Source organism: Myodes glareolus, chromosome 3 (assembly GCF_982192425.1).
Source record: "Myodes glareolus chromosome 3, mMyoGla1.1, whole genome shotgun sequence".
Lineage (NCBI taxonomy): Eukaryota > Metazoa > Chordata > Mammalia > Rodentia > Cricetidae > Myodes > Myodes glareolus.
The window spans coordinates 60,182,985-60,210,879 of record NC_142028.1 but is presented as its reverse complement, the minus strand read 5'-3'; the positions used below and the strand labels follow the sequence as shown (position 1 = coordinate 60,210,879).

The window sequence follows — 27,895 nt, the reverse complement described above, 5'->3', positions numbered from 1 at the left end:
TCTTTTATTGTTTTATAGCCCAGAGTGGCCCCAAATGCCTGGCCTCCAGCAATCCTCCTGCCTCAGCCTCTCAAGTAGCTTGGGCCATAGGCATGTGCCATCATACCTGGCTCTGGGTCACAAGTTTAAATCCTTGACTTGCATTTGGACTCAGAATTTCCCTTCTCTTTCCAGGGTAATTGGGGTGGGTGTCCCAGTCCTTTTCACCCACTGTCCAGCCTGGACCATACTTCCTGGCCTGCCCCTTGCCCAAGTGCTGTGCCCCCAGAGGATCCCAGACCCTTCTCTGAGTCCCAACTAATTCTTCCCCTGCACAACCAGACTTGATTTGTGGCAATTGCACCATGCTGTGTTCTGACCGGGTCACGGGGCACAAAGGAAGTAGAGCTTCGGAGAGAAACCAGACTCCATGATGGTTGGCAGTCCTGTGTGGCTTCCCAGCCCTTCCCCAGATTCCTGCCCTCTTCTTTTTGTTGCTTTTTCCTGAAGGACCTGGTTCTTTTTCTTTTGTAAAACATCTTACTGAGGAAAAGCACATGTACGAAACATGCATCCGTGTCAGGGTAAGGCAGGAGGGCAGATCCTTGGGTAGCACCACCTTCACAAATCAAGGGGACACGGCTGTCCCTGGAAGGTACTGTGGCTCTGTGGACCCTTCCTCCAGGGGATTGGCTATAGAGAGTCTTGGTTCTTAGTTCTGCCTCCCGCCTCATTCTTTAAATAGGGATGTCCAGCCTTTGGCCATTGTCACCTACAATTGTGTGGGCTGCCTTCACAGATCTGCTGGAACCATGTGGTCTGCAGGCTCGAGGTTGGACACGTCTACTTGGTTTTCTGCTTTCTAGGACTAGGATTGTCTTCAGACCTCGGAAGCTTCTCTTTGAATTTCAAGCATGCTGTTACCCAGTGACCTTAGGCAGAACAGTGTGTGCTGGTGTCTGCCGAGCTCCCGGCACACTCACTGGACCAGTGTAATTAAGGTCTCCTTCCCTTTCACTCCTCTCCCTTGTCCCCTGACCACCTTCTTTCTTGTTGTGTACTTCCCAGCTCCTGCTGTCTCTCTTCCATGGTACCCGCGGTGTGCCAGACTGATTCGTGCCCAAGGGCTTTTGCATCTGCATTTCCTCTGCCCGTTGCCATTCTCCAGACCTTTGCATATTTTTGGACATTTTTGCTGGGTAAATCTCAGTTGAAATGTCACCCCCTCAGCCTCCTCGCTCCTCTTTTACCGAGGGTGTTTCCAGCTCACTGTTACAATGCCCAGATTGCAGACCGGCTTACTGATTTCTTCCGTGTGTTTTTTTCTACATTAGGTTATTGGTTCCAGAAGATTCAGAGTCTCTCTCTCTCTCTCTCTCTCTCTCTCTCTCTCTCTCTCTCTCTCTCTCTCTCTCCACACACACACACACACACACACACACTCTTTTTTCCCCTGGTTGTTATTTTTGATACTCATATCACTGTGCAGCCCAGGTTAACCTTGAACTTGTGATCTTAAATCACATTCTTCCTGACAGGTGAACCCCAGAGGGGGACTTCTGTTGGCTTGTTCACTGTCCCATCTTGGTACTCGACACAGGGTTGATGGGGGTTGGGGTGAGGAGGTGCTTGCTGAACTAAAGGACTTGGGCTCCTGTCCTCACTAAGATCTGGGTTCATAACCCTTCATCACTCTTTATGTTTGTGGGTCCTTGGACAGATCACTTATCCCATCTGGGCCTCAGTTTCCTCATCCGTGAATTATAGCTAAATAAAATAAACATGTCTGGACGCTCGCAGCCTGGTGCCGGCGTTGTTTGCTCTGAGCAGCTCAAATGAGGATGAAGCTGGTCAGCTGCTGGGCTTTTGACTAAGGGTTGGTGCCAAGAACAAGCTTATTTTCCCAGTGATCTAATGACTTCCTCTTATCAGACGAGGAGCACCGGGTCACCCTCTAATTTCCCTTTTGGCACTGGCTGCCAGGAAGCTTACTACTGAAGGCAGGTTTCAGGGACAGCACTTGTTTCCTGTCAGACCTGTCCCCTCTCTGTGATTTGATCACTCTCTTTTGGCTTTTGGTTTGAACTGCATGTGTGAGGTGGGTTTTTTAATTTTGTTTTGTTTTGTAAAATATACACACAATGTATCACTTTTGAGTGTTTAGCTCAGTGTCATTAAGAATTGCTACAGTGTTGTGCATTTGTCACCATTTCTATCTTTAGACTCTAATCCTGAGCAGAAATTCTGGCCATTCAATACCAGCACCCCCTCTGTGTCCTGGCACCTCCATTCTGCATTCTGTTTGAGTCCAGTTGCTCTCTATTCATGCCCCCGGGCCTTTTCACATGCATTTCCTCTGCCTATTGCCATTCCCCAGAGCTTTGGATGACTACACATATTTTTGCTGGGTAAGTCTCAGTTGGAATGTCACCTCTTTGTCCTCCTCTGTCCCTCTTCTACCAAAGGTGTGTCTACTTCTCCATTATAGTGCCCAGGTTGTGTAAGTGTAAGTGGACTCTTTAGTGAGTGTCCATTTTGACTAGCATGTTACTGGACATCATGTCCTTAAGGGGCATTTACATGGTGGCCTGTCCCAGAATGTCCTTGCTGAGGCTGGTGTCATTCCATCATCTGGTTGTCTTTATTGGCCTCTTGACCAGTGGGTGGCTTGCTGTGGTGAGTGTAGGCATGTGGGATTAATTTAATGAACATGGCCTTGTCTTTCTGGGCCTTTGGTGAACCCAGGATAATCTATGCATTAAAAGTAGGTTCTGAACAATTTTAGAATCAAGCCATTGTCAGTGTGCATGTGAGTTTGTCTCTGTGTGTGTGTTTGTGTATGTGTCTGTGTATTTGTATGTGTGTGTATCTGTGTCTATGTGTGTGTTTCTCTGTGCATTTGTGTGTGTGTGTGTGTGTATCTGTATGTGTGCATGTATTCTATCTGTCTTTGTATGTGTGGGTCTATGTGTGGATTTGTGTGTCTCTGTGTGTTTGTGTGTGTGCACATATTCTGTATGTCTCTATGTGTGGGTCTGTGTGTGTGTCATGTATTTGCTTTTGTCTCTCTGTGTCTGTGTGTGCTAGGCACTGCATGGCTCCTGTTTCTTTTCACCTGGAGACCCCAGCTGGGAGGTGCTGACTGCTAATGATCCACACCTGTACCTTCTCCAGCTTCTCACCGTTGGCTGGCAGGTGTCTCCTCATCTTGATATGATGGACAGTAGCTCTTCCTGGTCTTTGGTGGGGTGGGGGCTGGGTTCTGAGGCCTTTGCCCTGCCCAGTCCATTGGTAGCCTAGTGCTGTGCTGAGGCTGAGACCCTAGTTCCTCTCCTCTCTCCCTGGACCCGGAGCTCTGGCCTGCTGAGGCCTGTACACATGTTCATATCCCAGCCTTGAGGCCAGTGAGGACATGGGACACATCTCTTACCATTGAGGGTCTTGAGGAGCTGTAGGCTGTTTGTTGAATCCGAAGAGACTGACACACTGAGGGTGACTATCGCTGGACACAGTGGCTACTGAGTAGAGGGTAAAGTAGAGGAAGGATTACCCTGAAGTTTAAGGCTGTCCTGGTCTACACAGTGAGTTTCAGGCTATCCAGAGCTACATGGCCAGACTGTGTCTCAAACAAAGGAGAAGCCCAAGTCCTTGTGGAATCAAGACCAGTAGCTCACAGATCTTACAGAGAGCCAGGGAGACTGAATCAGTCAAGGGCAGTGTGTTCAGTTTGGTGCCATAAACACATGGTCCCATGGGTGGAGCTGTCTACAGATGGACTGGCTATTGGCTTTGCTGTCCTCTGGTTGGATGAGGGGACGGGTCTGGTAGCCTTGAGGGTCGTACCCTGGCCAGGTGGAACTGATTGCTCATGTTCTGACTGGCCAGAGAGAAGGGTGTGTATGTTTATTTCCTGCTGTCAGCCCAGCTGTTTGCAAGCCTCAGTGTTTTCTGTAGCTGTCTGACATTTAAAGGAGATTCATTCCTAATGCTTGAGAAGTTTGAAGGCATACAGTGCCAGGCTGAGACTTTCCTCCAGAGCTGCCCGTTCAGTGCAGGCTGCCAGTTAAAACAGGATTTCAGAAACCCACCAAGTGACTATCACAGGGGTGTATTCACGCTAACCTAGTGTTCATCGCTGTTTTGAAATCCCAGTGTGACTGCATGGCCTGGGTTTTTATTTCTTAGTTCTAGCAGGTCTCTTCTTGTCAGAAACAGAAGTTCTTAGGGAATTGGAGAAGCAAATGACCCATCTTACTGTGTAACATGCAGAAGACTTGTTGAAAGTTTCATCTCCCACAACTTAATTATCTACAGCCAATAATGACCCAATATATCAAGTAGAAAATCTCAGGACTAGACGTTGCAGGTTTGAAGTGGTGTGCATTCTGGTGCGAATGATGACCTCTAGTGCCTTCCTGCCTGGGGCCTGAGTTGCTTTGCCCAGTGGATCCATGCTGTGTTCACCACCCTCCTGCTAGTCACTTAATAGGGAGTGGCATTGATATGGAACTTGCCTTTAAGTGGTCCTGTGCCACTTAGTCATGGCTCCAAGGCACAGAAGCACTGATGGTGGTGATCCATATGCCAAAGAGAGGCAGGAAGTGCTCATTGGAGGGAGGGGTAAGTGAAGGAGAAGTTTGCTGGCTGGGCACTTTGATCTAAGTCAGGATTGCAGGATTTGGAGATGTTTGAGGTCTCAGGCATCCCCAGGGATCCAGGAATCCTTTGCCAAAGGATAAGGGGGATTGCTGGGCACTGCCATAGTGTGGTCACTGCTTTCATCTGGGCAGACCCCACTTTTACAATGGCAACAATAGAATGCCTCCCTGGGGCCACTCTGGTCTTCCAATGTCCTCGCCAGTTCAGAGTTGTGCAACAATGCGGAGGATAACTGTCAATCACTTCACTGGAGGACGAGGTTTGTAGAGGTTTGTAGAGGGTCTGGAACAGTGAGGACTCAAGTGTGGCCGGTCTCAGAGACCAACAGAAGTCTAAGCAACATCCTAGAGCACCCATGGCTGATATGCCAGAGACCTGCTCCTCTTGGGCATCCTGCTCACCAAGGGCTTTGTGTGAGGATGTGGAGATGGAATCTCCATTGGGTACCCTTGAAGAGAGAACTTTGCTGAATGAGTCTCTACCCCCAAGATCCTGTCCATGTGACATCAAGGCATGTGTTTTCTAAAAATTAAAAAGTTTGTGTATGCATGTGGCATATGTATGTGCATATTTGCAAGTGTGTGTGTTTATGGAGGCTGTAGATCAGTGATGAGTGTCTTCCTCGTCCTCTTGCCCCACTTTACTTTTGAGACACAGTCTGTCACTGAGCCTGGAGCTCACTGAGTCAGCCGGCATGGCCCCAGGGATCTTCCTGTCTTCTCTTCCCCAGAGCTGGGATTATAGGCATGTGTGGCTGCATCCAGATTCTTAGATGGGTCTTGGAGATCAAACTCAGGTCCTCGTGCTTGGGAAACAAACAAGGCTGACCAAGCCCTCAACCTCCTGAGTGTGTGTCCCATCTCAGGAGCATGCTTGCTTTCCACATGGGCTGCCTCAGTGACTGTGCTCTTGTTCTCTTCCCTGCTCTTCCTGCTTAGCATTCCATTTTGAAGGTGCACCAGGTCTCTGCTTTCCATGCTGTGGAGTTCATCAAGGGGCGTGCCTCTCAGGCTGCAGGCAGGGCAGAAAGGGATCTGTGGTCTCCTGGGTCTGGATGACAAGGGGCAGCCACGGAAGCCAACGGCGTCTGTGACAGGAGGAGTGGAGTGAGAGAAGAGGCACTGTGGGCATGGGGAAAGGTGAACTGCTGTGGTATCCCAGAGGGACAGAGGGAAACAAGCAAGGAGTGGACACCCCAGCCTCTCTGACCCCCCCTTTGATTAGACAGGAAGCTGGAGAACCAAGATGGGGTCTCAGCAGAGTTCAGCCTCCCTGGCACAGAGTGGCAGATATGTGGATGGGCAGCCAGACAGTAACTCCCACAGTGACCCCACCACCAACCCGCAGACCACCCCAGTGCTTTCTTGAGTGTGAAGTATGTGTCAGCTGCACGCAGCGCTCTGTAGTGCAGGCAGCTTCAGGGCATACCGGATGGAGTTGTTCTCACATGATGCTATTCTAGCATGTGTCCTATCTGCCCCTCACCTCTGGAGGGTAGGGCTCACAGGGGAAACTCTGGGAGACCCTGGCTAGGTGTGGTTGAGACCTTACTCTGGGAAACTTCATCCATGAATGTTAAGAGACAACTGGGAAGGCTAGTGAAGGGCCTGAAGGCCTGTGGGTTCACTGGAGGTTTGTGGAGACTGGAGGCTGCTTGGATCTTCCTTCCCCTTCCTGCTGTCACCTCTGGAAGGATGAGAGGTGTTTTTTTTTTTTTTTTTTTTTTTTACCAAAATCTCAATCGCTCAATTCTACCAATAAAGACCTGGAAGCCAGATGCTGGGGGTGAAAGCCTGCTGTCTCAGAGAGGCAGAGCAGGCACCCAGCTCACCTTCATTTATACCTACATCCCCTGAAACCTCCCGCCTTCCCTACACCATCTCAAACCAAACTCCTCCAACTGAATGTCCCTCCCTTCTACTTCCTGTGCGTCTCTCTATCTGTTCTCCTGGTTCCCTCTTACTCCATGTGATCTTTTTTCTTAATAACCACTTCCTGATTATTATTTTTCTTAATAATCACTTAACAATTCAACTCCTGTCGACTGATTGCTTGCTTTGCCTCTTGACCTATCGTTGACTTTATTTAATCCTGTTTACAGTATTCAAGCAGAAAGCTCTTGGATTAGAGGTGTGCACTAGAGCTGAGCCACACCAGAGCTAGAAACAGGTTTTTGCAGTAAATAATGTAATCTTGGGGTTCACAGTGTGGCAATTATCCTGCAGCAGGTGAGAACTGAGTCAGCTGGCAAGAGCTACGGGGGCTCCAGAGATCCCCGATTCCGTGCCTGGCATGGACACAGGCTCCCTCTTTCAGGGTTATTTTTATGGTGTGGTTCCTGGCTTCCCAAACCCTTCCCAGTCCCAACAGAACTTCACGTCTCCAGCACATGCATGGACTCCATCTGTGGCTTCCTCTTCTAGGCTTCCAAAACCTCTCCTCTTTTCCCTGCCTGACCAGAGTCTGTCTGTCTGCATACTCTGTGGACTTGATCTTCACAGCAAGCACCTCCTCCTCCGTTCCTTGTTCTCCTGGGCCAGCCCACACTTCCTGTTCTCTCTGTCTTCTGCTGGACTCGACACAGGTTGTCCACATGGTTGTCAGGCCCCCGGGCTGCAGGCATACCACATCCCTCACTCGGGAGAACACACTGCTCTGCTTTCACTACTGTCTCCTTGCTCACCTGTTCCCAGTCCCCATCCTCCCCCCTACCCGAGTCCCTCCCTGTGTCCTGCTGCTCCTGCCTCAAGCCCATGCACTTGCTGTCCGTAGCACAAAGCACTTTGCCTCCTCAAGTCTGTCAGATGCCACCTCCTGTCAGATGTCTTTCCTGAGTCCCCAGGATAGCAGGCTTCGCAACCAGACCCTTCCCAGATTCTCTATTTACTGTTTTACAGAGCCACAAATGCCTGGAACAGGTGGGCATGTACCATTTACCCCAGGGCCATCAGCTTGGGGTGGTCAGCCAGCTGGCCCATCTTACTGGCTGACAAAATACGAGTCCCTAGACGCACCTAGCACAGATTCCTGCCAGTTGGTAGCCACAACTGGTGATGCCATTCTTTCATTGCTTCCTTCAGGGCTCAGGCCATGCCAACAGGCCATACTTACCCTGCCTGGGTTGGGCGGGAGCTGGGTATCCCAGGCACATCCATTCTCCAGAAAGCTCAGCACCTTCTCTGCTCCTCCTTCTCACCCCAGACCTTCAAGAAGTTACAATCCATCTTCTTAGTGTTAAAAGTGAGACTTGCATGTGGTGGTGTAGACCTGTTTACCCTAGTACTTGGGAGGCTGAGGAAGGAGAATTCTCTCGCGTTCAAGGACAGCCGACACTACAATGTGAGACCTGTCCCCAAACAAACAAACAAACAAAGTCTTCCCCTAAAACAAATCAAATCGACAAATATTGAGACCCAGGGACTATACTTTGTTGTGTTTTCTAAAAGATAAAAAAACAGGGCTGGGCTTGCTCAATCAGTGAGGCATTCACCAGGGCTCAATCCCAAGAACCTATATAAAATGCCAGGCATGATGCTATGTCCCTGTAATCACAGCTCTGGGGAGACAGAAGGAAGGAGCCCTGGAGCTCTCTGGCCAGCTAGTCTTTCCTAATTGTCCAGCTCCAGGCCAGTGAGGAACCCTGTCTTAAAGAAGGTGGACAGTGTTTCTGAGGATGAAACCCAAGGTTGTTCTTTGACATCACGCATGTGCACACAGTCACACTCATACATATACACATATGCAGTATGTGACCCCCCAGGAACAAATGCATACATAACCCTCCTACACATGCACACACACACACACACACACACACACACACACACACACACACACACCAAACAGGTACCATCAGAATGGATGGTGTGAGAATCCCTGTTCGTGACTTCAGGGGATTGTGCTGTCCAGGGGCTGACTTGATGTTGAGTCATTGTGCCTGTGTAGATCTGTAACTTTTGCAGGAGTGAGGATTTGAATGGCTGTGGAAGACTCTGAGGAGAGCAGGGAGCAGGAAAGGGGAGGCTCCTGGGAGCATTTATGATTGGTGGGGGGAACGAACCCAGTGCAGGGCATGGCTGCTTCTTGCTGGTGATGGGAGCTAGACACCTGGATCACTCTGGCATCCCAGGGAAGGTCAGGGAGGCACAATGGGGTGATGGTTAATCTGGGAATCAGGCAGGGCAGGTGTGGCTTGGGGCAGCAGAGCAGAAGAGAGCTGATCTTGGAGATGGGCAGGACAGAGACAGCAAGGTGCTGGGAGAAGATGGTGGGAATGTCCAAGGTTGACCTTGAAGCTCCAGGGTCTCATGGGAGAGATGATCATGAACTCTGGAGTTTATGGCTGGGGATGCAGCATACACAGGGTTGGATGGCTGTGCTGGAGCCTAGAGGGGGCCTGTTCCTGCCCTGTGCCCCTCGTCACACCCCCTGGCTGGCAGCCATGGCTGGGATTCTGGTGGCTGTATGTAGACATGGGCATGGGAATATGCGTGCAGAATGATCCATGGGTGTGTCTGGGTGACTGGGCAGGGTGAGGCCACAGTGCTGGACTGAGTGAGCATGTACTCAAGTGTACTCACTTGCCTTTACCTGTGTGTGTGTGTGTGTGTGTGTGTGTGTGGTGTGTGTGTGGTGTGACTATGGACTAGATGACGCAGAGGGCTCAAGTCACCTTGAGCACACAGATGTAGGGCCAAATTGCTGACCTACTTCAGCATCTGTGGCACCTGACTGACACATGCTCATGTATCTTCCCTGCATGTGGCTGTCTGTGTGTGAGAGAGACCAGGCCCGAAGGCTGCATGAGTGTGGGCAGAGGGGCATGCCTGGAGGTGGAGATGGCTGTGTGCTATGTGTACACATGTTGGGGTGTGCACCTCATCTCTGTGTGTGTCCTTGGCGTGACTGGCTTCCTCTCCATCCTTCCAGGGCCTCTCGAGACGTGATGCTGCTCCAGGAGTCTGCAGGAGCGTGGCTGGCATTGGCCCTGGTCACGGCACTGACTCTAAGCCCAGGCATGGCGGTCCCGTGGCAGGATTGCACAGGCGTGGAGTGTCCACTACTGGAGAACTGCATCGAGGAAGCCCTGGAGCCAGGAGCCTGCTGCGCCACCTGTGTGCAGCAGGGCTGTGCCTGTGAAGGCTACCAGTACTATGACTGTGTGCAGGGAGGTTTCGTGGATGGCCGTGTGCCAGCCGGCCAGTCCTACTTCGTGGACTTTGGTAGCACCGAGTGCTCCTGCCCGCAGGGTGGTGGCAAGATCAGCTGCCAGTTTATGCTGTGCCCTGAACTGCCACCCAACTGCATCGAGGCTGTGGTGGTGGCTGACAGTTGTCCTCAGTGTGGCCAGGTGGGCTGTGTCCACACTGGCCGTAAGTATGCAGCTGGCCACACTGTCCATCTCTCACCCTGCCGGGCCTGCCACTGCCCTGATGTGGGCGGTGAGCTCATTTGCTACCAGCTGCCTGGTTGCCATGGGAACTTCTCAGATGCAGAGGATGGTGACGCTGAGCGACAGTATGAAGACCCCTACAGTTATGATCAGGAGGTGGCTGAGGCAGAAACCACCATGGCCACGGTGAATGAGATCCAGGCAGGTGCAGAGGGCCCCCCAGCTGCTCTAGAAGGCGGGAATCTGCCACCATCCTCCATCCGAGCAACTCCCTGGCCAGCTGCCCTCCCCAGACCCACAGCAGCTGCTGCCCTGGGTCCCCCAGCACCCATGCAGGCCAAAGCCAGGAGAGTGACACAGGACATTGATGAGGAAGAGGAGGATGAAGTGGAGGAGATGGCGGTCACTGAGCCACCAGCAGCAGGTGACCCCGGGAGGCCGGATGGCTTGCCTACAGCATCCCCAGCCGGACCTGACCTGCCTGTCCAGGAGAAGGAGGCTGAAGCCAAGGCAGGACCAGAAGAGAACCTTATTCCTGATGCCCAGGCCACTCCTCCCAGTGCAGGGCAGGAGGGTGATGCTCCCCTGCCTAAGTCAGGCCTGGCTGGTCTCATGCCATCTCTGGCCACAGACAGCTCTCCTGAGGACCCAGTGAAGTCCAGCAGCTACCCCACCCTTTCCACACTGCCGCCTGACAGAGCCCAGGTCACACCCTCCTCAGAGGTGCCTGAAGAAATACCCCAGCACCCGCAACCTCGATCCCGGGCAGAAGAGGATACAGACCCTAACTCAGTACATTCTGTCCCCAGAGGTGGTCCTGATGGTAAGGCCCTTTCCTGTGTCCCTGCAGGACAACTGAGCCTGGAAGGAACTGTCACTGCCTACAGGTTCCTTTCAGCTGCCATCTCTCAGGCCTGAGACAAAGTGGTATAGGTTGGTGGAGGTTTCCATGGTGCTTTCTTGCAGGCCTACCTAAGACAGAAAGACATTGGCAAGGGATCTCAGCAGCTACCCTTTCATAGGCTTGGCCGAGGGGTACAGAGAGGTCCTATTCTAGGAGGTATGGGGTCCCTGGTGGGCTCTGACTGAGGGCACAGAAGGTTTTCTTCATCAGAATAGAGTAAAGTCCTGCCTATTAGAGTCCAAAGGTGTCTTAGTGGGAATCACAGGGCTCAGCAGGTCTGGTCAACTGTCTGTGAGTGTCCTCCTATAGAAGCCCAGCAGTGGGCTGGTGGCAGAGGGGACATGTTCTATCGTGGCTCTAACTCTGCAGCTCCTTCCAGCCATGAATCTGGTTAATGCATCAGTCCCTCAGTGGCTCACACCTTATACAAAGTAGACGCTAAAGTCCCCGTGGTGTCCACATGTCTTTCTCAGCTGCCCAGACACTTCCTCCGCTCCTCCCCGATCCCCTCGCTCTCATAGTTAGCTCATTTTCAGTCTTGGACAGGCAGCCTCTGGCCTCGGGACCTTTGCACTTGCCACAGCTTCTGTCTGAGATGCTTTTCCAGGTGTCTGGATAACTTAGTCCTTTTCTCTGTGACAGGTCGCCTCCTCAGGGTGCCTTCTCTGCCACCCGCCTGCCTTCTTGCAGCTTTGATCTCTTTCAGTCAAAGCTGACATTAGAGGCACGATTACTTAGGTCCTTGCTTATTTTCTGATGTTTAGCATTATACCAGTCAGGTTTGGGGCTGAGCCCAAGGGCTCCAGTACCTCTTATGCACAGCTGGCGCTCTCTAAACACTGGATGATGGTTGGAACCGGCGGGAGACCACTGCCAGCCTCTCTTCCTCATTCTTCTTCAACTCCGTTGACTCACTGTCTCCCTGAGAATCTGATCTCCCGGCTGTTCTCAGCATTTGCTAAGTTCAGACAGCGCCTCCTCCAGGAAGTCTTCCCCGAACAGTTGAGTCTTGTCTCAACTCCCTCCAACCCACCAACTCTACTTTCTTCCCCTTTTCCTTGCAATGGTGCCTGGGAAATTATGTGGTTTCCCCACAGCCAGAGCCTGTGTCTTGTTCAGCTCCATGCTGCAGGGTTGTTTGTGAGCAGGGCCCCAATGGCCCCGAGGAAAGCAGGAGTGGGCTGATATGGCCCTGGGCCTCGGGCTTTGAGGGATGGATGTCAGGGAAGGGCCTGGGAGGGCTTTCAGACAGAGTGGGTGAGGGGCTCTGAGGTAGTTGTCTTGTGAGCATGTTCCTGTCCTGTTGCTCCAGGCTCTGTGCAGTGAGTGGGCCACAAAGTGTGTCTTTTATGACGAGCATGGTTCCAGGCCTATGGTCCTCGTACCACCAGCATCTCTGCTTCCAGCCTGCTTTCCTTCCTTGTGGCTCCCCTGCTCCCAGCCTGCTAGGGAGGTGTGGCTATAGAGGCAGCCTGTGACTGACTGGGCCTGGGGCCCAGGTTGTTCTCCGCCCTGAGCCTGGAAGTGCAGGGGGCAGGGCAGGTCTAATGAAGTGCATGTGTGTGGGAGGGCTCAGTGCCCTTGGCCTGCAGCCTCTGGGTTTCCAGGATAGGAAAAGCCCTGGCTTCCCCGGTGACTCCAAGGAATCTGGAAGCAGCTTTGCTCACCTGGTGGATTTGCTGGAGACTTAGGCCTGAAGTACCCTCACCTACTGCAGGGCCATCCTAACGGGGGCCCAACTCATGCAAAGGCCCAGATTATAGTCAGCAGGGCCACGAGGGCCCTGCAGATTCAGCTGAGGAAGAGGAGGTTTAAAACAGGACCCAGAGCCCTCCGTAGGCAAATGGCTTGGCCCTTTGTGCCTCAGTTTCTCCATCCGCAGGCAGTGTAGAAGCCCTACTTCAGGGCTGTTTTGAGACTGCAGCAAGCTCCTTTGTGGTTGTCGACAGCATGGAGCTGAGTGCTCCCAGAGCATGAGATGTGACTGACTCCACTCTCGTCTGCCCTTCAGCCACAGCTCTCCTCAGCAGGCATTCGTGGGGCCCAGCCTCTGTCAGGGGCAGTGCTGGAGAACAAGGCGGGCTCAGCCATCCCTTTGGGGGCCTAGCAGAGTGGAGTGTATTAAGCAGATAAAGGCGCAGCCAGCGGGGCATGCTGCTGGTGAGGGTGGGTGACAGCAGGCCCTGTGGGTGGGGCTTTGGTGGCCTGCCAAGCCTCTGAGAAAAGTGGAGCCTGAAACTTAGAGTCTCCAGGCTGCTATTGGAGGGGAGTTTAGGGCTATAGGTGGGGGAGAAGCTGGGAGAGACAGCTTTGCCCTACTCAACCTTCTGGGCTCACTGAGAGGCAGGCCGGAAATGACCCTAGCCCTGTTGCCATGGCAGCTCTGGGGCCTGGAGAAGGTGGTTTCTATCCACTGTCTGGGCCTAACTGGGGCGGGGGTCCTGCCTGGGAGTCAGAATTGTACCAGGGATCTCCACTGCCTCAGCTGGGCTGTCCCTGCCTGAGCATGTCCAGATGTGGCCTAAATGGAAGCCACATGCTTGCCTCTTGGGCCGTGGAGAGGGGCTCTGACGTCTGTTTCTGCTGTCACTCAAGGGATTTTGGGAGGGTACTGATTCTACTGGACTGGCATAGCAGAAGGAGCTGCAGAAAAAGCAGGAGGTGGCTTGGCCTTGAAGAGGCTGTCAGAAAGCTGGGCAGGAAGGACTCCCTTCCTTGGGGCTACCTCATTCTGCAGGGAAGGTGTCTATCTGGTGCTCAGGTACAGGTGCCAGTTCCTGCCTGTCACAGGCACCATTCTCTGGGCACTAGTATATAAACTCAGTGATGATTAAGCCTCTTTGTCCCCACCAAAACCCAGAAGGTTCCAGAGAGCTCTGCCTTCTTTCTGGCCTATGGACATAGTGAGGGAAGACTGGCGTGAGGTAGTGTTACCTTGTGCCCATCTCTTGTGGGTCAGGGAGATTTGCTGGCGGAGAGAATGCCTGTGCTTAGTGCTAGGAGGGGCCCCGTGAAGGGGGGTGTCTATAAAGTTCCTGCAGCAAGTAGGAATAAAATCTGATTAAGAGGAGATTCTCTAGCTAATATGAGGAAGAGCTATTGACGCAGGGGCAGAAGCCAAACCCAGGGCACCATGCCTATCCTAGGATGCAGATCTGGGCCCAGAACCATGTCTGGTGAGGCATAGATTAATCCATTACTTAGAAGGCTGTGACAGTGGGGCTTCCAGACCAGGGCCAGCCAGGGCAATGTATTGAGACCCTGTCCCCAAAGGAAAAGGTGACAGCAAAAGAGCACGGGGTGTAGCTTAGTGGCAGAGTGCAGCCGGGCATGTGCAGGGTCATCTCTCCTCAGCACTCCACTTACCAAAAAGGTCTGGGCCTGTCTGAGCCCACAGGGGTTTTAAACCTGTGAGGTGTCTCAGGCATCATGAGGATGAAGGGCTGTGTATAAAGTTGTTCCCTGCAGGAACTTGGGGATCCTCTGATCCCATTCCCTCACCCACCCCACTGCCAGCTCATAGGGCCTGGACATAGAATGTGCCAGGGCTGCTGGGTGGTTGTGGTGCTGGGAGGAGCCCGGGGCCTCCCCAGCTTCTGCTGCAGCCTCTGCTGTCCTCAGCAAGGCCCTGACTACAGCTTAGCTGTAGCGAGTGTGCTGACCTTCCTGTCAGAGCTTTGGAGGTGCAGAGGACCCTATGGTCTGTGTTTCCACCAGCGTTGGTTACAAAACATTTGAAACAAGAATTGAACCTGTGTGAAACAAGCAGTTTGGTCCTTATGCCCTAAAAATCAGTCCGCACAGCATAGCGATGTGTGACCGTAGTCTGGAGATGATCTAGAGCATACAGTGGCTGTGCAGAGGCCAGGCTGGCTCATGTATGGGACTGGAACACTGCGGTTTGGGGGCTGTGCCAGGGCCTCCTGGATCCAGTGCCCTTAGGATCCATAGGGACAACTGAGCAGTATTGTCAGAGGTGCCCTGCTTCTGTTCTGCGAACCTGCCATCCTGGCCCTCACTGGTCTACCTGTCAGCTTCTCCACAGAGCATGCTCATAGTCATTAGAAGTGGAAAGACCTCTGGGAAACTGCACCTCTGCCTGGTGTTGTTGAATGATAGGCAGGTGTGACCACGCTGGGCTCACGTACCACAGGCCAGCCACTGGGCAGACAGAGAGGCAGCCCTTCCCACTGGACAGAGGTGGCTGCTAACCCTCCATCTGAGCTATGGTGTCACCGCCAGTGGTTGGCAGTTGGATTTGGGTCTGTTACTCTGGGCCACTGTTTGAACCCTGGAGTGATGTACTCTGGCAGACACAATGGGGAATCTTCCCAGGTCAAGGGGCTTTTCTAAAGGTCACGCAGAGATGGTGGCTGTGGGAAGATCAGGCTCTAGTTCCCATGGAGGACTCACAGGTAGCTCATATGGGTTTCCTAGGCACTATCCTCTCTGTAGGCACTGGTTACATTTAAAGTTGTCCTCACAGTCTGAAGTCAAGGACCACGGGGTGGGGGGTTCTTTAATTGGTCCCTTCCACATCAATTATCAACCAATACAATTTCTTTCAGACATGGCCTCAGGCCAGTGTGGTCAATTGACATTCCCTCTTCACAGGTGACTTAGGTTGTGTCAGGTTGACAGTACAAACTGTCCGGCACAGATGTATACCACCATGCCTGGGGGAACGAGACCATGGGGATCAAAGTTTCTCTAAATATCCTGTCATCTTTATGAGTGGGATGTTCTCATGGTGTCTCTCAGGGCTGCCATTCCACGGGGACCAGCTTTCTCTAAATCTTCTGTTTCTTTAATGTCTTTCTTTAAAAGCAGATTTATTGAGATCATATTTATAGCCAGAAGTCCCCTGCATTTGAAGGCATAGTTCAGTGGCTTTTAATATATTCACAGTTATGCAGAAATCATCTAAACCTAATTTCAGATTATTCTCATCATGCATGGACTCCACATCCTGTTCCAGCTGATTTCTCAGCTTATGACTGCTGCCTCCCTTCTGCCCACTGAAGAGTGGATTCCTGATGGTCTAGGATGCTCAGGAACCTCTCTACTGGGTTTCCCAACCATGTGCCACCTCCGGGGCTATGGGGTTGCCTCTCTGCCACTCTCCCAAGCCGTGCCACTGCCGGTGCCTCTGGTATTCTTCACAGATGTCTCCTCTGCCCCACAGGGTCTCATTTCTGCTCTGCCTGGTCTGATCCCCATGGTCTTGTCTCTGCTCCATCTGGTGTTTTCGATCCCCATGGTCTTGTCTTTGACCCACACTGACTCATCTCTGCTCCCCAAGGTTTCTCATTCTCGACTGGTATGCTCCAGCCTATCCTAACCCAAAGATGAAGAGTCCTTGTGTGCAGGCTCAGCACCGGTGACGCTGCCGCTTTTGATGCTCCCCATAGCCAGCCCTGTCAGAAGTCTGCCTTGAGGAGAGCAGCTGCGGAGTCCTCAGCAGGCCCTGAGGAATGAGCAAGAGAGTGAATGAGGGGTCTCTTTACCCCTGCATGCCAGTCCTCAACACCATGGCAGGAGCTTCAGGGGCCCCATCTTATTTGCTCCCCACAACAAAAGCATTTCCCCATGATCTGCACAAGGGCAGAGGATGTGCTCTTGCCGCCTGGCCTGCTGGGAGGATCCCGGCTTGAGGATGACTCAGATCTTTCTCACTGTGTAACCTTCAGGCAATTCCTTGGCTGCCCTGTACAAGAGGCTTACAGAGGTCCTTCTGCCATCCCTTGCCTGCCACCGGAAGACAGGAGAACTTTGCAGGACTCTACAAGACCCTCACCCCCACGGGCGCACAGTGCTTCTCAGCTTCACGCCCAGTTACACTGGGAAAGAGCCCAGTATGACTCTCAGAGTGTGAATTCCAGCCCCTGCTCCTCCTGTCTGTGTGACTGCAGGCAAAGGACTCACCCTCTCTGAGCCTCAGTTCTGCATCTGGAAGATGTGAGAAGTCCTGATAGTCCTGATGCAATGTGATCCAGCTCAGAGTGGCTGCAGAGCTCTGCTGTGTGGCATGCTCCCTGCTTTCCCTGCAGGGGTTGTTGTGCTCTGGGGAGTGCAAGGAGTGTGGATTTGTGCTTTGGTTTGGATAGATCTGTGTCCTTTCTGCTGGTCAGAAGTCTGTCCCTCCTGCCAAAGAGCCAAGGGCCAGGCCTGCTGGGGATGGGCTGGAGTGTTTAGCTGCTCACTTCCTGCCCCACCCATGTGTTTGTCATTCCAGCTGCCTCCAGATGTGCAGCTGAGTGCTCCTCCCTGCCTGCCCCCTCCTGTGCTGTGTTCTCCTTCTAGCTAAGTGTTCCTCTCTGCCTGTCCTTCACTCTGTATTCCTCTGACACACCTTTGCCAGCCATGTACGGATGCCCAGCCTCTAGTCCTTTTTACCTGCAGTGTTGCCTGCCTGTGAGGTGACATTCCATTACCAAGGGTAAGCAAGCGGGTGGATTATGTGTCAGGTGCTGGATTCAACTTTGGCTATGTATGAATCTATTCATTTCTTGAGATACCCTCAGGGGTTCACCATCATGATACCCATTTTATAGATGGGAGATTGAGGCCCAGGGAGGTTAAGGGAACTGTCCGAGGTCCCAAGGCCAATGAAGCAGAGAAATGTGCTGATTACCCACTTGGCCTTTCCTACTTCCTAGCCCCGCATGCCATCCCTCTGAGTGCCCAACTACACTGAACAGGCAAATGTGCCTCTATTATTCAGATGGAGGTTCTGGAATGATTACAGGGCACTGGGCCCATTGGGCAGAGCAGGGCTGGTGTGTAGCTGGCAAACTGCCGGCTCTTCTCTGGCCTCTGGCCTGGACCTCTTTGCGTCATTCAGTCCAGGGGCCAGAGAGCCAGAGTCTCTGGGATGTAGGTGGTGGAGTGTGGGAAGCTGAGCACAGGGTCTGACTGTCCTGCTCATACTTAGAGAGCCACTGAGCTTGGGATGGGATGGGCCAAGCTCCTGGATGATGTTGGATGCCTGGGAGTCAGTAGGGAACAGAGGTGAAGGCCTACCCTGCGGGGATGGGGTCCGCAAGACCTTTGGGAGTCTCCTGGCCCAGAAGCAGTTAGAGATGCTGGGCTGGTGGAAGGTCAGATTCCACATGTATAGAAGCTGCTGGTTCTGTTGTTTCCTGGGCCGGAGAGGCTGAGTGTGATCACTTTTGGTTTTCTTCAGAATCCTGGGATCTGGAATTTCACCTGGAAGCTCCCATCATGTGAATATTGGCAGTTTATTCAAACACTTTAAGCACCACAAAAGTGTGCAGTGGGCCTGTCCTTGCTTCTGGGAGTGTTGACCACCCTGCTCCTTCCCATCCCCAGGCATACAACCAGAACTCTGAAGAGGCTAGGGATAGGTGAGGAGCCTGCCAAAGGAGGGAGTTCTGAGATGGAATCGGGAGTTCTGACTCCTAGCCAGGGCTCCCTTCCCTGTGAAGACCTCCCAGCTTAGCCAAAGCCCTTGGGAAGCGCTTTCATGAAGGAGACTTATTGGATCTGTGGGGACCAGTAGCATCCTGTGGCTCAGGCATGGTGGCCCCGCATCAGCTCTGGCTGTAGCTTGAGGAACAGAGGCGGTCAGGTCAGCATGTTGTTGAGATTCCAGGCTTCTGCCCCTCTGGGCTGTCTCCCTGCTGAGCAAAGAACAGGGCTGAGCAAGGGAGAATGCCAGCTTGGAAGAATGAGGAGAGGGCAGTTTCTGGGGAGGATGGTCAAGTAAGTGCAGTTGGCAAGGGATAAGGAACCCTCTTGTGCCACTTCCCAGGTATGAGCATAACAGCACACTTCCTGATAGATATGGCCTTCAGTTGTGTGCTGGAGATTTTGGTGTGAGGTGTAGACACCTGGGGAGAGGCCATGTGATCCATGGGAGTCTGAAGTTGGGTGTCTGACAGTTTGGATCTGAACTGTATCCTAGAGGCTCGTGGAAAGGCTTATTTGTAGATGGAAATTTCTGTCCTGCCTGGTCCCACAGACATTCAGTTCCAAATAAACACACAGAGGCTTATTTTAATTATAAACTGTTTGGCCTATTAGCTCAGGCTTATTACTAACTAGCTCTTACAACTTAAGTTAACAAATTATTTTAATTTGTGTATTCTTGTGTATGTTTAGCCACGTGCCTTGATACCTTTTCTCAGTAAGGCATTCTCATCTTGCTTCCTCTGCGCCTGGCTGGTGACTGACACTCTGACTTTCCTCTTCCCAGAATTTTCTTAGTCTGGTTGTCCTGCCTATACTTCCTGCCTGGCTACTGGCCAGTCAGCATTTTATTAAACCAACATGAGTGTGCAAAAGCATTTGGATGCATGCCTTTAATCCCAGCACTTGGAATGCAGAAGCAGGGTCTCTGTTAGTTCAAGGCCAGTGATCTACAGAGTTAGTTCCAGGGCAGCCAGGACTACACAGAAAAGCCCTGTCTTGAAAAACCAAAAGAAGAAGAGGAGGAGGGAGGAGGGAGGAGCAGAATAAGGAGGGAGAGGAGGAAGAGAAGAAGTAAGACCTAGTGGAATGTCTTTAAGTCTCTGGGCATGTGCCCTTGACCATGGATGCAGGCCCTCTGTAACTCAACCCATCGTGGGCCGCTAGAACTGTTTGTGGGACCATTACCATCCAGGGCAGACTCATTTGATGCTCACAGAGACACATGGGTGCACATATACTTACATTTGTGTTAGCGTTTCCTAGGGAGGCATGAACAAATGTCTATTCATCCCAGTTAAGACCATAATGACAGACCAAATGATTCCACACAAGTCTTGGTGAACCCATGGGTTTAGTTGGGGTTACAAGAATATGAACACAACTTAGCGTGGGTCCCTTATATCTCTTGTTAACTATTGGTGTGTCTTTGGGGAGTGGGTAGGGCTCAAGCCTCACTTCCACAAAGGAATACTAGGAGGCTTAGCCTTCAAAGGGCATTGTGTGGACAACCACTGCAGCTTTGATTTCAAGGCAGCAATAGTGTTGTTATGCCTAGAGGAAACATCATCACCAACACACCAACACACCAACACACACACACACACACACACACACACACACACACACACACACACACTGTGTTCTGGCTAGTTTTATGTCAACTTGACACAAGCTAGAGTCATTTGAAAGGCGGGAACCTCAATTGAAAAAAAATGTTTTCATAAGATTCAGTTGTAGGACATTTTATTATTTAGTGATTGATGGGGGAGGGCCCAGCCCATGATAAATGGTACCGTCCCTGGGCTGGTGGTCCTGGGTTCTTCTATATGAAAGCAATCTGAGCAAGCCAGTAAGCAGCAACCCTCCATGGATTCTGCATAGCTCCTGCCTCCAGGTTCCTGCCTTGCTTGATTTCTTGCTCCGACTTCCTTTAATGATGGACTATGATCTGGAGGTGTGTCAAATAAACACTTTCCTCTCCCAACCTGCTTCTGGTCATGTTGTTGCATTGCAGCAATAGAAACCCTAACTTAGATATTCACAGAGAGTTACCACGCAGTATCTTCAGGGAACTGATTCCAGAGACCTCCCACATTCATCTTGGTACCAAAACTGAAGGACGCTTAAGTCTCTATGTAAAACCTGTGACCAGATCTTGGGCACATCCTACTTTAATTCCTGCATGTTGCTGGTTATTCTGAGGTAGGGTGAATGCAATGTGGTCATAGCAACAGACACACTGCACTGTCTGGAGAACAGACACCAGGAGGATGTCTGTGCACCTTTGCTCAATACAGATACAGGTCTTTTGGAAATATTTTCCTATACTGAGTTGGTTGAGTTCACAGCTGTAGAGTCAGTGTATAAAAGGACCAGCATATAGACACATGTAGTCTTGACCCTGTATCTTAAAACTCTAAAAAATAGATGCTATATCTAACCCAGTTAATTCCCTAATGGCATCTAATGCTCTGCTTTCTCTAATTGTTCCCAAGACGGGCTGTAAAACTTGTTTTGTAAAGGTAATATCTAATCAAGGATGATTAACCAGCATCTGATTTACCGTGGTGGTTGTATTCCCTGGGTTTGTTATTCCAAAAACTCCCCTGAAGCCCAATGCACACAGTCTCAAGAGTCTTTTAATGTAGCACAATGGAACAGGCCTTCGCTGAATGTCCTATTGGAGCTTAATGTGCAGACAGCAGTGCTTCAGGTCTCAGTGGACAGCGCAGAGAGTTCACACCTGTGCACACATGTGGCACTTCAGCCAGCAGATGGAGACCAGTGTTCCCTGGTGATACCTCCATATTGTTAGCTCTTACTCCCTCCTGGCCCTATTAAAATCATTGTTCTGACTTGCCAATGCCCTGGCCTATTTGTTGTATGAGCCCACTTGTTTGTTTCCCTATCGCCTGGCTGCCCAAACTCCCAAAATAACCACACAGGAACTGTATTAATTAAATTACTGCTTGGCCCATTAGCTCTAGCTTCTTATTAACTAAATCTTAAGTGTTAATTTAACCCATTTTTATTAATTTGTGCATCACCATGAGGTCATGGCCTACCAGTGAAGTGTCAGTGTATCTGTCTCCTGCGGAGGTTCCAGCTTCTCCTGACTCTGCCTTCTTTCCCCCAGCATTCAGTTTAGTTTTTCCCATCTACCTAAGTTCTGCCTTGTGCGGGCCTAAGACAGTTTCTTTATTAACCAATGGTATTCACAGCGTACAGAGGGGAATCCCGCATCACCTATTCTTGTGTTTGTTTTGTAGAATGGAATGGCCCGACTTGTGTCTGGCTCTTTTGGAAGAACACATTGAGTCCTATTCACATTCATTTTATTTTATTTTATTTTATTTTTTTATTTGTTTGTTTATAAAAATCTCCACTTCCTCCCCTCCTCCCCATACCCTCCCATTCCCCCCACTCCCTCTCCTCCCCCCCCCACTCCCTCTCCTCCTCCCTCTCCAGTCCAAGGAGCAGTCAGGGTTTCTTGCCCTGTGGGAAGTTCAAGTTCCTCCCCCCCCTCCCTCCAGGCCTAGGAAGGTGAGCATCCAAACAGACTAGGATCCCAAACAGCCAGTACATGCAGACGAAACAAGACCCAGTGCCATTGTCAATGACTTCTCAGTCAGCCCCCATGTCAGCCACATTCAGAGAATCCGGTTTGATCACATGCTCGTTCAGTCCCAGTCCAGCTGTCCTTGGTGAGCTCTCATTCGATCAGTCCCCTTGTATCAGTGGGTGAACGCACCCCTTGTGGTCCTGATTTCCTTTTTCATGTTCTCCCTCCTTCTGCTTCTCATTTGGACCTTGAGGGGCTCAGTCCGGTGCTCCAATGTGGGTCTCCGTCTGTATTGCCATCCACCGTCGGATGACGGTTCCCTCTGGTCCTGCCTATCTTGCTCACGTTTTCCCTCCTTCTGCTTCTCATTTGGATCTAGGGAGTTAAGTCCAGTGTTCCAATGTGGGTCTCTGTCTCTATCTCCATCCATTGCCAGATGAAGGTTCTATGGTGATATGCAAAATATTCATCAGTATGGTTATGGGCCAAGGCCTGTTCAGGCACCCTCTCCTCTGCTGCCCAGGGAAGAATCTGGGGACCTCTCCAGATTCTTCACTATTCACATTCTTGTGTGTAGCAGTTAAATTGCTTTTTTTTAGTGTTAATTGCTACTCCTGTTGAGATGGTAAGCAGAATGTCTCAGTGCCATTCTGCTGTGGGAGTGAATCACAGCTTGCTGATCTGCTCCGAGGCTGATAGACATTTAGGTCTGAACTGCTGGCAGCATCCCTCTGTGTCTCTGGGAAGCAGGAGGCGTCCCTGTGTGTTAACTGCACACCTACGTGGAGGGTGTGTAGCATTGACTGATGTTTCTCGATGCTTTTCCAGAGCACCCCAAAGTTGACATGTGCTTGATTTGTACGTGTGTGGGGGCAGGGGCAGGTGGTTTCCCACCACTCTCATCTCTGGTTCACCCCAGTGCCAGCTGTCTTTCGTCCTTGGCCCTAGGGTAGAGCAGCATCTCCTCTTGGTTTTAAGTCACATTCGTGAGAATTATAGTGCTGAGAACCTTTCCTTGTAGCTGCCCCTTTTCATTCTCTTTTGCCTCTGAGTGTGTGTGGTATATGATAGGTCGAGCCTCTGCCTAGCTATCTGTAAAAGCGGCAGAGTGGCAGGACCCTCCACTGAGAGCCAAGGGATGTACCACAGGTGCAGGCTGCAGCTCCGCAGTTGCTGTGGGACTCAAGACTCTGCTCAGCATACAGCAGGACCAGCCAGGCTTGGGTGAGCATGATGGAAGGCAGGTACCTGGCATATGTGTGTTAACAGGTCTGGGAAGAACAAAGGGACAGAGAGTCAGATATAGAGAAGCAAAGCTGGGTGGGCTTAGGTGGAACCCCCATCCCAATGGTTCCTTCTGGGTCCCTATCACTCCTCTGCGCAGTCCCGTGAACCTGGGGCGGAAGGCAGAGCTGAGGTCAGGACCTTTTCTGATTTGTCTACTTCACAGGCCTCATAAAAATACTCAAGGCTCCTGGGTGGCCCAGAAAGGCTCACCCTGGGTTGTACAGTAAATGTCACCATGTCCCTCAAGGCTGGTGGGACCCACAATGCTGTGTCCTTCTCTGGGCTGTGTGCTGAGGCCCTCAAAGCAAACATCCTGTTGGGCAGGGCTCTGGTGGGGACTCCCACTGCTACCTTCCTGCCAGGAGAGAAAAATGTGCTGCAGCGGTTCAAAGCCAGAATGCTTCGGGGGGGAGAGGGGGCTTTCGTGTCAGGGAAAGGGGACTGTCTAGGAGGTCTTGATGTCTGGGCTGGATTGTTTGGGACAGCCATTGTTCTGTGATCAAAGGAGGTTGTAGCCTCCGGAATCTCTGAATGTATTTACAAGGGAAGGGCTCTGGAATGGCTAATACCTGCCTGCAGTATCCAGAAGGCTGGGCTCCTCCCCAAGGCACCATCTGGTGCTGGGGCTTGGGTCTCCACTCAGATGCCTGGTGTATCTCTGTGTAATCCTTTTAAAAGACAGACGTCAGTTTATATAGCTCCTGAACCCGGACTAAAACACGTTCAGGAATGACTTCATTTCATCTACGCATCTGCCTCGGGCTCCCTGACGCCTGTGTGTGATGGGCTGGGAGCCGCTTCGCTGTTTCATCTCTGATTGTTAGGTATCCCTGGAATCTTTGCTGTCACAAATGCATCATGCGTCTGGGACCCTCCTGTCTGGGTTCATGGTGGTGCCTGTCAGCATCTGAGATTCCTGGAAGGGGAAGTCCCAGCTCGCAGTTCTTTATATTGTATTGCAATGTGTGTGTGTGTGTGTGTGTGTGTGTTTTAAAATAGCATGAACTTTCCAAGTATGGAGCGTGCAGCTGAAGAGCATTTAATGAAGTCACACTGGAGTGAGATCTCCCAACTTCTGAAACTCTGCCCCTGTTGAACTCAGCCCCACCCCTGGTGCCCACCATGCGACTTTGCTGTCTGTGGTCTGTGTGTCTAGACTGTGCTATATCATTCCTACGGATTTTCTAGTCCTGTTACCTTATCCTGTTTTTGTCTCTTCTTGTGGCCAGTGTCTTTCCCCATGTCATCCTTGTGGGATACAAACATGTCACATGGTGGTTTTGGCCATCATTGGTGACTTGTTGCTGCATAGAGACCATGTCTCTGGAGACATTTCTAGCATAGACTGTTCAGTGGCCTGGGACCCTGGGCATCTATTTCTTGTTTTCCTAATAACAAAATTTCTGCAAAATGAGTTTGTACATCTTCCCTCTCAATAGGGTGCAGGACGGGTTTTCCGAATCTCTCTCTCGCTCTACCACCCAGGGGTGTGAGAGGTGAGGTTTGACTGAGTAGGTGGGTCGGGGAACAACTGTACTCTCTAGCTAGGAGGACCCTGAAGCCCAATACTCCGAAGACGATAGCAAAGTGGTCCAGAGCCAGGCCAGGTCACTGTTCACCAGGAGGTGAGGATGCCCCAGCCATCCTTGGAAGGAATAGGGAGGTGCAACCATTCCAGAAGAGGCAGAAGGGCCCACAGCATCACAGAACGGGCAGTGGCCCAGCCTTCCACCAGGCATTGGTTCTGGGGCTGTGCTGTGATGGCTTAGTTCATTCAGAAGCGTGCAACACACCGCACCATGTGTGCTGGAGGACATGTCTCTGAGCTACACGTGCAGACATCGTAGGCTGGTGTGAGCTTTAGATGATGATGGATGCTGAGAGCCTGAATGCCCCACCTGGAAGCAGAATTTGTGTTGTTCTTGGTCCATGCTGGGCTCTGTGTTGCCCACTGCGGAACTGCGGTGACTCAGGTCCATTCTTGGATACAGGACCCTCCAAGGATGTGTTGGGTTTAGTGTGTCACTCGGCAGGGATATCATGGTGCAGTGTGTGTGTGTCTCTGTGCGTAGCCAGAAGTGGGAGCCAGCTGACCTTCCCAGAGGCAGGTGTGTGCTGGCCATTTGGAGGGGCAGGAAGTCATATTGCATGGGCTTCTTAAGGACTGATGGGTGGACATTCACCAGGTGGACAGGAAGGAGGAGGGTGCTCCTAGCGTAGATAATCACCAGTGAAGACAGCGACAAGCAGAGGCCCCAGTGACCAGGCAGAAGGTGAGGACTGCTTTGTAGGCCTTGATTGGCACACCAGGGAGTGGCACTTTGACCTGTAATGGTTTTCCGTGGAGCTCCAGGGCTCCCTAAGGTGACTCAGAGTTACTTAAGGTCAGTGCAGTGTGAGAGAGGGTAAGTGAGGTGATGTGGTAGAATTGAGGTACGCAGAAGCCAGGGTCACCCTTCCTGAGGAAAAGTGATCCCTGCAGAGGGGAAAGGAGTTGGCCTGGTTGGGAGTCGAGGTGGGGCAAGGCAGGGGAGGGGTGAAAGATTCTGGGCAGACAGCCTAGCAAGAGCAAAGGCCCTGGGAAGAAATGAACCTGAGACAGCAAGGAATGAGTGAGCAGAGAGAGCAGAGAAGGGAAAAGGGGAGAAGGAGGCAGGACCATCCGTGGGACCCCACAGTCACGAAGGAGCCCTCATCTGAGCCCTGTGTGCCGACAGTCACCTGGGTACCATCCTGAAAGTGATTGTGGGACAGATGGAAGCAGAGGGTCAGGGGTCAGGCAGAGCAATGAGGCAGGTGGGTGGCCCTGGGGGGATGTATTTGACCTAGAGGGTCCTCAGGACACTCAGGGACTTCGCTGACACAGAAGGTCCTGTAAGACAGCAGTTTAGGCATCAAAGGAGGCAACCATGCCAGCCTTGGGAAGCCAGGGGCAACCTGAAGCAAGTCTACTGCTGGTTGGGCACAAATTCCAATGACCAGGCTAGGTACAGAAGTGCAGGAGGGGCGAAGGCAAGGTGACACAGGAAGCTCATGGATCAGAAGATATCACCAGAGTCAGAGTGTGAGGAAGAGGTGAGACCTTGGTGTACTCTCCACAGATCAGAATCCAGAGAGCACAAAAACATCCCCAGAGAGAGAGAGGGAGAGAGAGACTAGGGTGTCTGGGGTCAGGGAGGGAGCTAGACCTGTGGGAGCTTCCTCAGGCCCATCTTGGAAATTGTGGGGTGGAGTCCTCATTGTGACCTTGTCTCCCATATCTTAGATGTTGAGTCCACATTAGACCCAGTCCTTCTTATGTTCCAAATAGGTTGACCTTCCAGCATGAGGTCACAGCTCCAGATGCCTTTGAAGTGAGAAAACTGGGGTGGGAAAAGCCAGGGGGAATAGTGAAAGTCTACCAAGTGCAGGCTACAATGATCTGAGACCAAGAAACTAGAAGAGAAGACCACCACGTCCATGCCGAGGCAGTCCCTAGCATGCTGGAGGCTGGGTTCACAGGACTTTCAGGATTGGCTGGATCAAGTCGCCTGCAAGAGAAAGGGAAGAGAGGAAGTGTGGCTGGGCCGTCTAGTCCTCCACTTCCTCTGGGCAGAGGGAGTAACAGCAGCTGGAGTCTTTGGCCCCATGCCTGGCTTGCTGCTGGCACTCAGCACGTCGGGGCTGTCATTGTTATCTCTTAAGGCATCCATCATATGTTGTCTGGCCAAGACCCCGGGATCTGGTGCAATCTGGTTATCCCACAAGGCTTTCTTAGAAAAGTCTTAGGGAGGGAAGATTCCAGTCTGTAGAAGGAAGACCAAGTGTCTAGGATTTGGATATGAAATGCCCCACCCAAGGCACATTATGTCTTAGATGCTGGGTTCTCAGCCTATGGGCCATCTCTGTCATATACACATTATACACTCTGTGTGTGTGTGTGTGTGTGTGTGTGTGTGTGTGTGATCTCTTTATGGAGCCCAGGTTAAATTTGTAATCCCCCTGCCTCAGCTTCCAGAATGGTTGGTTTACAGGCATGTACCTCCCTGCTTGGCTTCTATATGTAGTCACTTTTGTAAATGGAGGCTGAGTGGGGTGAGGCGATGGGGTTGGGGTACACAGAGGTCAGGGAGACATTCTCTGAGTAGATTTGATCCCGGAAAAGGGAAAAGGATGGAGTCAGCCTGGTTGAGAGCCATGTCCCTGCCCCTCTTTGTTTTTAGGGTTTGTTTTGAGACAGTCTGACAATGTTGCCCCTGTTGATCTTGAACTACAGTTCTGCTGCAGGACTGTCTGAATGTTGGATCACAGGCTAGTCCAACCAGGCCTGGATATTTATGTGAATTAGAGAATCACCTTGACAAACCATATAAACAGATTGGGTCGTTGGTTCTAATTGTATTAAAGTTGTAGTTCACATGCTGGAGAGTTCATGTCTTGAGTACATGGACCCTATTCCAGTATGTATACATGGTATGTGTTTCAAATACAGTGGTTAAAGCACTTGCTGATCTAGCAGAGAACACAGGTTCAGTACCCAGCACCCACATAGTAGCTCAAGACCACCTACAACTCCAGTTCTAGGGGATCTGATGCCCTCTTGTGGCATTCGTGAGCTCTACACTCATGTGTGCATATACATGCAGCAAAATAACACATCAATCTAAGAAGGAGGAAGAGGAGAGAGAACAAGACAGAG

The 27,895-nt window shown here is 51.4% G+C and overlaps 1 protein-coding gene across 5 annotated transcripts in view; it reads left to right on the top strand.

The window, feature by feature from the left end:
- Positions 1-27,895, top strand: part of Fbln2 (fibulin 2) — a 61,981-nt gene that overhangs the window by 10,864 nt on the left and 23,222 nt on the right. For all 5 annotated transcript variants that reach the window (XM_087904494.1, XM_087904490.1, XM_087904492.1 and 2 more), the window contains one exon: positions 9,568-10,853. In XM_087904494.1, coding sequence (XP_087760620.1) covers positions 9,568-10,853 — 1,286 coding nt within the window. The remainder of the gene's footprint in view (positions 1-9,567; positions 10,854-27,895) is intronic.